Source organism: Taudactylus pleione, unplaced genomic scaffold (assembly GCF_031769625.1).
Source record: "Taudactylus pleione unplaced genomic scaffold, aTauple2 ptg000047l, whole genome shotgun sequence".
In the NCBI taxonomy this organism is placed as follows: Eukaryota; Metazoa; Chordata; class Amphibia; order Anura; family Myobatrachidae; genus Taudactylus; species Taudactylus pleione.
Window position 1 is genome coordinate 1,518,610 of NW_028284449.1, and position 14,373 is coordinate 1,532,982.

A 14,373-nucleotide genomic window follows, 5' to 3' on the forward strand; every position below is an offset into this window, starting at 1 on the left:
ACTGGTATAAGACAGCCACTGATTAACCCTTCTCTTACATTGGTATAAGACAGCCACTAATTAACCCTTCTCTTACATTGGTATAAGACAGTCACTGATTAACCCTTCTGTTACATTGGTATAAGACAGTCACTGATTAACCCTTCTCTTACATTGGTATAAGACAGTCACTGATTAACCCTTCTCTTACATTGTCATCAGACAGTCACTGATTAACCCTTCTCTTACATTGTTATAAGACAGTCACTAATTAACCCTTCTCTTACATTGGTATAAGACAGTCACTGATTAACCCTTCTCTTACACTGGTATAAGACAGCCACTGATTAACCCCTCTCTTCCAAAGGGAACAAAATAGCCACTGATTAACCCCTGTCACACATTGGTATAAGACAGTCACTGATTAACCCTTCTCTTACATTGGTATAAGACAGTCACTGACTAACCCTTCTCTTACATTGGTATAAGACAGTCACTGATTAACCCTTCTCTTACAATGGCATCAGACAGTCACTGATTAACCCCTCTCTTACATTGTCATCAGACAGCCACTGATTTACCCTTCTCTTACATTGGTATAAGACAGTCACTGATTAACCCTTCTCTTACATTGTCATCAGACAGCCACTGATTAACCCTTCTATTACATTGGTTTAAGACAGCCACTGATTAACCCTTCTCTTACATTGTTATAAGACAGTCACTGATTAACCCCTCTCTTATATTGTCATCAGACAGCCACTGATTAACCCTTCTCTTACATTGTCATCAGACAGTCACTGATTAACCCTTCTCTTACATTGGTATAAGACAGCCACTGATTAACCCTTCTTTTACATTGTTATAAGACAGTCACTGATTAACCCCTCTCTTACATTGTCATCAGACAGCCACTGATTAACCCTTCTCTTACACTGGTATAAGACAGCCACTAATTAACCCTTCTCTTACATTGGTATAAGACAGTCACTGATTAACCCTTCTCTTACATTATCATCAGGCAGTCACTGATTAACCCTTCTCTTACATTATCATCATGCAGTCACTGATTAACCCCTCTCTTACAAAGGGAAGAAAATAGCCACTGATTAACCCTTCTCTTACATTGTCATCAGACAGTCACTGATTAACCCTTCTCTTACAATAGCATAAGACAGCCACTGATTAACCCTTCTCTAACATTGTTATAAGACAGCCACTGATTAACCCTTCTCTAACATTGTTATAAGACAGCCACTGATTAACCCTTCTCTAACATTGTTATAAGACAGCCACTGATTAACCCTTCTCTTACAATAGCATCAGACAGCCACTGATTAACCCCTATCATACAATGGCATCAGACAGCCACTGATTAACCCTTCTCTTACACTGGTATAAGACAGCCACTGATTAACCCTTCTCTTACAATGGCATCAGACAGCCACTGATTAACCCTTCTCTTATAATGGCATCAGACAGCCACTGATTAACCCCTCTCTTACAATGTCATCAGACAGCCACTGATTAACCCTTCTCTTACATTGGTATAAGACAGCCACTCTTCAACTGATCAAATACTTCACTGTCAGGACAATTATACTGCTCTTTATATAATTAACTCTTCCTTTGCCATTGTATAAGTAAAGTGACTGATGATTTATTCCCCTTCCAGTACAATGACATCAGGCTGCCACTAATTAGTCTTTTTCTCCAAAGATCCTCATTTCATTTAGACATAAAGTGACCTTTTCCCTGCGTGGAACTGGCATCTTGAAACTAGAATCCTAACATTAGCTACTAATTATCTTTTCCACTACCAGGCCCCTGATATCCTGGGCACACTCATTAACCACTGGCTTGCCAGGCTCACACAGCAAGCTCTCACACGCTGACTGCTCTTCTGCTTGCTCTTATTGTGAGAATGGCCACAAATATACAGAAAATGAGGAGTTATTCTCTAGTACCACTTTTATACCTTAGTTCCGGGTCTGACCTGGGGGTTGGTTCCAATCTGGAACAGACCTGGAACAGAACCCCTTGCATACTGCAGCGCTGACCCAGGATATTCCCAAGTCCGTGCCGTTCACACTGGAGCCGAGTCTGTAGTGACCCGGCTCTTCCGTCGTAGAAGTGGACACTTGGAGATGATGTCCTCTCCAAGTGTCACTGAAGCCAGCCAATGAGGCGCCATGCGGCACAATCCGGATCATCGTTTACACTGCAGGGTGCCACGGGAACAACCATTCTTACTTACCAAGTTGGATCCCTGCTTCCCTGGATTCGGGTGGATTAATTTGCACTGACAAAAATCCTGGATTGATGCGTGTTCACATGTGGAAAGCTCTCCATAGGAATGTTCTGCCCAGCAGCTCTGCAAAGCTTATTACTTATCAACTGTGTGGTTTCAAAAGTAACGTCATTTTTCAAACGCAATAAAAACGCTTCCATCATATACATTACATTGCTTCAGAAGCTGGAGAACTGTAATCCTGCCACACCTGAGAGCTCAGTTCTGGGTGCATTGTGCTAGATAACAGTTATTACCATGTAAGTTTTAATTCCCTGTGGAGAAACGATCCGCCTGGTGCAATATAGCAGACAAGGGGGAATATATATATATATATATAGTTCCAGAAAAAACGGCACTCCCCGTATATTAGTCACAAACCTTGCCTTGGTGCCCCCCGGGGGGATTTGTAGATCCACCAGGATAGATATCAGGTAAAATGGTGGCACTCTCAGGACTTTCAATAGACGGAAAAAATAGAGCCTAAGCCGATAGGGTAACCTGAGAGTGCCACCATTTTACCTGATATCTATATATATATCTATATATATATAATCCACAATCAAGAGGCGGAACTCAGAGGCTGAAAAAAGATTGAACCCATCCATTAAATAACCAGATTTGGGTTCACTGTTTCATCATCCTCTGAGTGTTGCCTCCTGATTGTAGATTCTATGGGGTGTGCAAACCCCGAGGAGGGCACCAGAATACGTTCCCTTTGGGGCTGATCGATGATATATATATATAAATATATATATATAATATATATATAAAGCAGTAGGAAAACAATAGCGGCATTCCGAGTCTCGAATAGGCAGGTAAATAAATGTGTTTAATCCATATACAGGAAAAACAGGCGGACGTTTGGGAGCATCAGCGCCCCTCTGTCAACCAAACGATAGAGTCAATATATATATATATACAAGGTACACCTCTCTATTGACCCCCTGTTAGACTAGCATTCAAAGTATTAGACAGATGAGAAGGTGAAATATGGCCTCTTCTTCTAGTGGAATTATCCTCGAGATTCTATCAATGTATGGATAGACACCAATAGTACAATGTATGGATAGACACCAATAGTACAATGTATGGATAGACACCAATAGTACAATGTATGGATAGACACCAATAGTACAATACACACACACACACACACACACACACAGACACACACACACACACACACACACACACACACACACACACACACACACACACACACATTATAGATACAATGTATCAGTCAGTATATAGATACAATGTATATATATATATATATATATATACACTGTACTATATCAAGCTACACTGACTGATACATTGTATCTATACTTACTTGAAACATTGTACCTATAGACTTACTGATACAATGTATCAGTCAGTCTATAGATACAATTTATCAATCAGTATAGATACAATTGATCAGTCAGTATATAAGCAACTACAGTCTATAAATATATTGTATCAGTCAGTAGAGAGAGTACAGTATATAGGTACAATGTATCAGTCAGTATACATAGTACAGTATATAGATACAATGTATCAGTCAGTATTTACAGAGTACACTATATAGATACAATGTATCAGTCAGTGTGTATAGTACAGTATATAGGTACAATGTATCAGTCAGTATACATAGTACAGTATATAGATACAATGTATCAGTCAGTATTTACAGAGTACACTATATAGATACAATGTATCAGTCAGTATACATAGTACAGTATATGGATACAATGTATCAGTCAGTATATACAGAGTACACTATATAGATACAATGTATCAGTCAGTATACATAGTACAGTATATAGATACAATGTATCAGTCAGTATACATAGTACAGTATAAAGATACAATGTATCAGTAAGTATACATAGTACAGTATATAGATACAATGTATCAGTCAGTATACACAGCGTACACTATATAGATACAATGTATCAGTCAGTATTCATAGTACAGTATATAGATACAATGTATCAGTCAGTGTGTATAGTACAGTATATAGATACAATGTATCAGTCAGTGTACATAGTACAGTATATAGATACAATGTATCAGTCCGTGTGTATATAGTACAGTATATAAATACAATGTATCAGTCAGTGTGTATAGTACCGTATATAGATACAATGTATCAGTCAGTGTGTATAGTACAGTATATAGATACAATGTCTCAGTCAGTGTGTATTGTACAGTATATAGATACAATGTATCAGTCAGTGTGTATAGTACAGTATATAGATACAATGTCTCAGTCAGTGTGTATAGTACCGTATATAGATACAATGTATCAGTCAGTGTGTATAGTACCGTATATAGATACAATGTCTCAGTCAGTGTGTATAGTACCGTATATAGATACAATGTCTCAGTCAGTGTGTATAGTACCGTATATAGATACAATGTATCAGTCAGTGTATATAGTACAGTATATAGATACAATGTCTCAGTCAGTGTGTGTATAGTACAGTATATAGATACAATGTATCAGTCAGTGTGTATAGTACAGTATATAGATACAATGTATCAGTCAGTGTGTATAGTACAGTATATAGTTACAATGTATCAGTCAGTGTGTATAGTACAGTATATAGATACAATGTATCAGTCAGTGTGTATAGTACAGTATATAGATACAATGTATCAGTCAGTGTGTATAGTACAGTATATAGATACAATGTATCAGTCAGTGTGTACAGTACAGTATATAGATACAATGTATCAGTCAGTGTGTATAGTACAGTATATAGATACAATGTATCAGTCAGTGTGTACAGTACAGTATATAGATACAATGTATCAGTCAGTGTGTATAGTACAGTATATAGATACAATGTATCAGTCAGTGTAGAGTACAGTATATAGATACAATGTATCAGTCAGTGTGTATAGTACAGTATATAGATACAATGTATCAGTCAGTGTGTATAGTACAGTATATAGATACAATGTCTCAGTCAGTGTGTGTATAGTACAGTATATAGATACAATGTATCAGTCAGTGTGTATAGTACAGTATATAGATACAATGTATCAGTCAGTGTGTATAGTACAGTATATAGTTACAATGTATCAGTCAGTGTGTATAGTACAGTATATAGATACAATGTATCAGTCAGTGTGTATAGTACAGTATATAGATACAATGTATCAGTCAGTGTGTATAGTACAGTATATAGATACAATGTATCAGTCAGTGTATATAGTACAGTATATAGATACAATGTATCAGTCAGTGTGTATAGTACAGTATATAGATACAATGTATCAGTCAGTGTGTATAGTACAGTATATAGATACAATGTATCAGTCAGTGTGTATAGTACAGTATATAGATACAATGTATCAGTCAGTGTATATAGTACAGTATATAGATACAATGTATCAGTCAGTGTGTATAGTACAGTATATAGATACAATGTATCAGTCAGTGTATATAGTACCGTATATAGATACAATGTCTCAGTCAGTGTATATAGTACAGTATATAGATACAATGTATCTGTCAGTGTGTATAGTACAGTATATAGATACAATGTATCAGTCAGTGTGTATAGTACAGTATATAGATACAATGTATCAGTCAGTGTGTATAGTACAGTATATAGATACAATGTATCAGTCAGTGTATATAGTACATTATATAGATACAATGTATCAGTCAGTGTGTATAGTACAGTATATAGATACAATGTATCAGTCAGTGTATATAGTACAGTATATAGATACAATGTATCAGTAAGTGTATATAGTACAGTATATAGATACAATGTATCAGTCAGTGTATATAGTACAGTATATAGATACAATGTATCAGTCAGTGTATATAGTACAGTATATAGATACAATGTATCAGTCAGTGTATATAGTACAGTATATAGATACAATGTATCAGTCAGTGTATATAGTACAGTATATAGATACAATGTATCAGTCAGTGTATATAGTACAGTATATAGATACAATGTATCAGTCAGTGTAGAGTACAGTATATAGATACAATGTATCAGTCAGTGTATATAGTACAGTATATAGATACAATGTATCAGTCAGTGTATATAGTACAGTATATAGATACAATGTATCAGTCAGTGTATATAGTACAGTATATAGATACAATGTATCAGTCAGTGTATATAGTACAGTATATAGATACAATGTATCAGTCAGTGTATATAGTACAGTATATAGATACAATGTATCAGTCAGTGTATATAGTACAGTATATAGATACAATGTATCAGTCAGCACCGGAATGTGCGGAGAGAGCAGCAGCTGCAGCAGGTTGAGACTCAGCAATAGTCCCGCCCCACGCAGCCAGTGATTGGATATATGGCGGATGGCCGCGCTGTAATTGGCCGGCCTTGCTGCGAGCTGCGCTATGATTGGCTGTCGCTGGGTCCCCGCTCTCTCCCGGCGGCCGCTGTCGGTCACTGCGATGAGAAGCGGCGGAGAGTCCGGCAAGTTCTCTGTGCGGTCCGTCCCGTGACACTGAGCCCCCCCGGTCCCCGGGCTCTGCCCCCGGTCCCCGCTATATGGAGGGAGCTGAGGATGGTCTGTACCAGGAAAACCAAACCGCTCGTGTCCACCTGCGTGATCCTGAGCGGGATGAGTAACATCCTCTGTCTGCTCTACGTGGGCTGGGTCACCAACTACATGGCCGGGCGCTCTGTGCGGGCACCGGAGCCCCCCGAGCCGGCCAGCCGGAGACTGGAGGCTGAGGACAAGGGGGACACCCTGCGGATCATCCAGAGGCTGGAGCGGCTGGAGAGCGTCATCAACCGGCACATCCAGGGTAACCCTACCTCTATATACTACTACACCTCTATATACTGTATACTATATACTACTACACCTCTATATACTGTATACTACACCTCTATATACTACTACACCTCTATATACTGTATACTACACCTATATATACTACTACACCTCTATATACTACTACACCTCTATATACTGTATACTACACCTCTATATACTACTACACCTCTATATACTGTATACTACACCTCTATATACTACTACACCTCTATATACTGTATACTACACCTCTATATACTACTACACCTCTATATACTGTATACTACACCTCTATATACTACTACACCTCTATATACTGTATACTACACCTCTATATACTACTACACCTCTATATACTGTATACTACACCTCTATATACTACTACACCTCTATATACTGTATACTACACCTCTATATACTACTACACCTCTATATACTGTATACTACACCTCTATATACTACTACACCTCTATATACTACTACACCTCTATATACTGTATACTATATACTACTACACCTCTATATACTGTATACTACACCTCTATATACTACTACACCTCTATATACTGTATACTACACCTATATATACTACTACACCTCTATATACTACTACACCTCTATATACTGTATACTACACCTCTATATACTACTACACCTCTATATACTGTATACTACACCTCTATATACTACTACACCTCTATATACTGTATACTACACCTCTATATACTACTACACCTCTATATACTACTACACCTCTATATACTGTATACTACACCTCTATATACTACTACACCTCTATATACTGTATACTACACCTCTATATACTACTACACCTCTATATACTGTATACTACACCTCTATATACTACTACACCTCTATATACTGTATACTACACCTCTATATACTACTACACCTCTATATACTGTATACTACACCTCTATATACTACTACACCTCTATATACTACTACACCTCTATATACTGTATACTACACCTCTATATACTACTACACCTCTATATACTGTATACTACACCTCTATATACTACTACACCTCTATATACTACTACACCTCTATATACTGTATACTACACCTCTATATACTACTACACCTCTATATACTGTATACTACACCTCTATATACTACTACACCTCTATATACTGTATACTACACCTCTATATACTACTACACCTCTATATACTACTACACCTCTATATACTGTATACTACACCTCTATATACTACTACACCTCTATATACTGTATACTACACCTCTATATACTACTACACCTCTATATACTGTATACTACACCTCTATATACTACTACACCTCTATATACTGTATACTACACCTCTATATACTACTACACCTCTATATACTGTATACTACACCTCTATATACTACTACACCTCTATATACTGTATACTACACCTCTATATACTACTACACCTCTATATACTGTATACTATATACTACTACACCTCTATATACTGTATACTACACCTCTATATACTACTACACCTCTATATACTGTATACTACACCTCTATATACTGTATACTACACCTCTATATACTACTACACCTCTATATACTGTATACTACACCTCTATATACTACTACACCTCTATATACTGTATACTATATACTACTACACCTCTATATACTGTATACTACACCTCTATATACTACTACACCTCTATATACTACTACACCTCTATATACTGTATACTACACCTCTATATACTACTACACCTCTATATACTGTATACTACACCTCTATATACTACTACACCTCTATATACTGTATACTACACCTCTATATACTACTACACCTCTATATACTGTATACTATATACTACTACACCTCTATATACTACTACACCTCTATATACTACTACACCTCTATATACTACTACACCTCTATATACTGTATACTACACCTCTATATACTACTACACCTCTATATACTGTATACTACACCTCTATATACTACTACACCTCTATATACTGTATACTACACCTCTATATACTACTACACCTCTATATACTGTATACTATATACTACTACACCTCTATATACTGTATACTACACCTCTATATACTACTACACCTCTATATACTACTACACCTCTATATACTGTATACTACACCTCTATATACTACTACACCTCTATATACTGTATACTACACCTCTATATACTACTACACCTCTATATACTGTATACTATATACTACTACACCTCTATATACTACTACACCTCTATATACTGTATACTACACCTCTATATACTACTACACCTCTATATACTGTATACTACACCTCTATATACTACTACACCTCTATATACTGTATACTACACCTCTATATACTACTACACCTCTATATACTACTACACCTCTATATACTGTATACTACACCTCTATATACTACTACACCTCTATATACTACTACACCTCTATATACTGTATACTACACCTCTATATACTACTACACCTCTATATACTACTACACCTATATATACTGTATACTACACCTCTATATACTACTACACCTCTATATACTACTACACCTATATATACTGTATACTACACCTCTATATACTACTACACCTGTATATACTGTATACTACACCTCTATATACTGTATACTATCATCAGCTACCTCTGTATTACACCATGTATACCGTATACACAGGCTGGAGAGCGTCATCAACCGGCACATCCAGGGTAACTCTACCTCTATATACTACTACACCTATATATACTGTATACTACACCTATATATACTGTATACTATCATCAGCTACCTCTGTATTACACCATGTATACCGTATACACAGGCTGGAGAGCGTCATCAACCGGCACATCCAGGGTAACCCTACCTCTATATACTACTACACCTATATATACTGTATACTATCAGCTACCTCTATATACTACTACACCTATATATACTGTATACTATCATCAGCTACCTCTATACTACACCTATATATACTGTATACTACACCTATATATACTGTATACTATCAGCTACCTCTATACTACACGTATATATACTGTATACTACACCTATATATACTGTATACTATCAGCTACCTCTGTACTACACCTATATATATATACTGTATACTACACCTATATATATACTATATACTACACCTATATACTGTATACTATCATCAACTACCTCTATATACTACTACACCTATATATACTGTATACTATATACTACACATATATATATATATATATATATATATATATACTACACCTATATACTGTATACTATCATCAACTACCTCTATATACTACTACACCTATATATACTGTATACTATATACTACACCTATATATATATATATATATATATATATATACTGTATACTACACCTATATATACTGTGTACTATCAGCTACCTCTATACTACACCTATATATACTGTATACTACACCTATATATACTGTATACTACACCTATATATACTGTATACTATCATCAGCTACCTCTGTATTGCACCATGTATACCGTATACACAGGCTGGAGAGCGTCATCAACCGGCACATCCAGGGTAACCCTACCTCTATATACTACTACACCTATATATACTGTATACTATATACTACACCTATATATACTGTATACTATCATCAGCTACCTCTATACTACACCTATATATACTGTATACTACACCTATATGTACTGTATACTATCAGCTACCTCTGTACTACACCATGTATACCGTATACACAGGCTGGAGAGCGTCATCAACCGGCACATACAGGGTAACCCTACCTCTATACTACATATATATATACTGTATACTACACCTATATACTGTATATTATCAGCTACCTCTGTATTACACCATGTATACCGTATACACAGGCTGGAGAGCGTCATCATCCGGCACATACGGGGACTATAGATAGACAGTAATTAGATGGGACATGAACATGGAAACTCGGCCAATGTAATAGTGACAGAGGGCAAAATTTACTAAGCGGCAGTTTTATGGCGGGTTCTATTCTGTTCTAAACCCCGGGGGATTGGTGGCGGTTTTGCTGTCTGCAGATTTACTAAGGCCAAAACCACAGTCAAAGCACATTATAGAATAGAATAGAACAGGGCTGTCATTTAGAAACTGCCATCAAACCACCACCAAACCGCCGGGGTTTAGAACTCGCCGCTTAGTAAACTTTGCCCAGAGAACATGGAAACTCGCAGGTTCTTAGACTCATAGACGATTTCAGCTCTCATCCAGGTGTTTCCCATTTTAATGATCAAACTGCACCAATGTGACCGGTTACTGCTAATCTCCCACATTCTCACCTCTCGCCCTATTACATGTCGCCCCATGACTGTATGAGGAGTTATACTATGATACCTGCTGGCTTGTGCCGGGTACTTTCATCTGTGTTACACTTGCCTCTATATTACGCTATGACCTATATATGAGCATTATACTATAATGTGTGTGTTCCTTCTGGAAATACTCCTCTACCAGCATATTCTGTATTACACTGTCTGTTTATTCATTTATAATGGGTCTGACTGTACTTACTGGAGAGTTTTGCCATCTGACCAGGTACCTCTGTAATATATACAATGTAACATAATCTATAGTCATTCTGCGCTATATAGATGCTACAGATGGAATCCGGCTAATGTATATTATGTGCTATTATATATTCTATAATATCCATCCTGTACTGTCCATGTATTATCCTGCTTACATTACTCACTAATATTCCATATACCCTACCTGTTCTATAAAGTCAGTGTAATCTCTGTCCTGCTACACCTTCAGTAATTCCATGCGATGGCGAATCGCCCCAGGAGGGAGCTCCCGGAGTTATTCTATTCAGTGCGCTAAGTCAGAGAATGCCGGCTCCCACGTCTTATACTGGGTGTTTGGCCGCGAGGCCGTCACTTTTGTCACATTTCTCCTTTCATCCCAGGAGGGTACAAGATGAAATCCTTTAGCCCGCCCAAAGAAACGCACAACGCACATCGCCCCCCATATGGGTAACGGTCATGCTATGTACCCTTATTAGTATTACAGCGCAGTACTCGCAGTGTCACCCTACATGGCTCCAATGGCTCTTCGAAATCCGGTGCTGACTAATCATCGCTGTTTTTTGTTCCGATGGTGGTGTTTTTACCATTTGATGATGCACTTTGCCATCTCTGATTGGCTCTCACTGGGGTCTATTTACTAAGTCTTGGATGGAGATAAAATGGACGGAGATAAAGTACCAGCCAACCAGCTCCTAACTGTCATCTTTCAAACACTGCCTGTGACATGACAGTTAACGTACCAGCCAATCAGCTGCTATCTCCATTCACTTTGGGCCATATTAATTTTGAGGCGAAAAGTCAGTTGCCGGACTCCTCGCCATCATCGGAGCTTTTCTGGGCGAAAAAGTATCGGGTGTGTGCCCGCGTATCCCCGTGTTCAATTTCAAATAGGCGAAAACTGGACCCGGTGAAAAGGTAATTAGTGAAGAGTGCTGTCATTTTTGGGGAAATCGACCTGTCACCCCTCAAAAGATGCATTGACATGGGGGATCACTATGGGGACCCCCGAATAGCCGGTCTCAATAGGTGATTTTATGCGTCTTTGACAAAGTGGTGAAGAACAGCATTTAGTAAACATTTTTTTGATAAATAACTAGTCCCCTCAAATTTGGGGTACATGAAAATGGGTACAAGCCTATTTTTAAGTCCCTTAAGTGAACTTTTAAAAATCCACCTGCCGCAACTAACCGCAATCAAAAAAACATCTGGGGTATGCTTGGGGACCCCCCCCCCCACAGTCTATTTCACTAGTTTAAAAGTTTGTCCCCCAACTTTTTTTTTTTCACCCCTAAAATGACAGTACATTTTTGGGGGTGTTCTATGGAACTTTTTTTAATTTTTGTTTTTGTTTTTTTGACACTGAATACCTTTTGGGGGACAGTCCAAGGGGTGAAGGGTACTTTTTTTTTTTTATTTGTACCCCAAAACCCCAATTCTGCACTTTTTTCCGCCACCTATGCTATGGTGAAGACCTCTCCCTGGATTTTTGTGAAGACTTTTTTCGCACCTGCGAAAAGTATTTGAAATTGAATACGGGGAAAAGTGAAAACTGCTAAAAATGACGTCATCACGGCTTTTCGCTCCAAAGAGAATCAGCCCCATAATGTAGACATGGAATGTGTGCAGTGACCACGGTAACCAGTATATAACCCAGGAATACAGGAGCAGATCTTTCTTATTCCGTCACTGATGGCTTTCTCTGGTATGTGGGGGGTACAGGGAATTACAGCCACATTACGCCCCATTCTCACTTCTTACATGAAACTTTAAAGAGATGTAAATATAGTATCTGACCACATGGGGTATATTTACTAAAGTGCCGGTTTTTAATGGCAACCAAACAGATTCTAGCTATAATCTTCTAGAAGGTGCTAGATAAATGTTTTATATAGGATCTGATTGGTTGTTACACCTGCACTTTAGTAAATATACCCCCAGTTAGTCCCTTGGTGGTTCTGTTTAATATTCCCCTGTGGACCAGAAAGTCTACGGCTGCGCGCTCTGTGACGGCTGCGCGCTCTGTGACGGCTGCGCGCTCTGTGACGGCTGCGCGCTCTGTACCAGCTGCATACACTGTAGCGTCTGCAGTGCGTTTATTTTATTATTGTATAACATTTGCACTGTGTTTATGTATACAGTAAGATTATTAGTGCTCTGCAGTTCTTTACACCGTATCTGTGACAATACACAAAGTTCTTATCTAGTGCTCGCCAAACGCACATCGCATTGTGCTGACAGCGGGCTCATTCCTGTAATACAGCATGTCAGACGCACGGAAACGCAGGTACTAGACCAATATGCGCTGTCCCATCCATTTACATGTTACATGCGCTTCATTTATATTAGGAACACATGTAAAACGTAGAATTTTAGCGCCAGTGTGCGCGTGGCCCTTAGCGAAAAATCTACAGTATTTAAATAGTCAGTAGGTCTACACCAAACGATCCACAGGCAAACGGTCGACATGTGCTAAGACCGACACACAGATGGTTGACACAGAATAGGTTGACACTTTTTAAAAAAGTTTTTTTCAATCCTAACCGTCCCCTTCCGCAGCCTAACCCTAACCCTCCTCCTAGCTCTAAAAATCAAGAAAACACATGCGTCAAATTTTTCTGTAAACCATTTGACCATGTCATCGTTTTTGTCCCTGCCGACCATTAGCATGTCAACCATCTGGTGTCGACCTATTGCATGTCTATCTAGACATT

At 38.0% G+C, this 14,373-nt stretch overlaps 1 protein-coding gene across 1 annotated transcript in view; it reads left to right on the top strand.

The window, feature by feature from the left end:
• The first annotated feature begins 6,675 nt into the window (after positions 1-6,675).
• GALNT18 (polypeptide N-acetylgalactosaminyltransferase 18) overlaps positions 6,676-14,373 on the top strand; it is a 402,179-nt gene continuing 394,481 nt past the window's right edge. Inside the window, exon 1 of the mRNA XM_088460523.1 lies at positions 6,676-7,070. Within this exon, the coding sequence (XP_088316649.1) occupies positions 6,827-7,070 (244 nt within the window). The 5' untranslated portion in view covers positions 6,676-6,826. The remainder of the gene's footprint in view (positions 7,071-14,373) is intronic.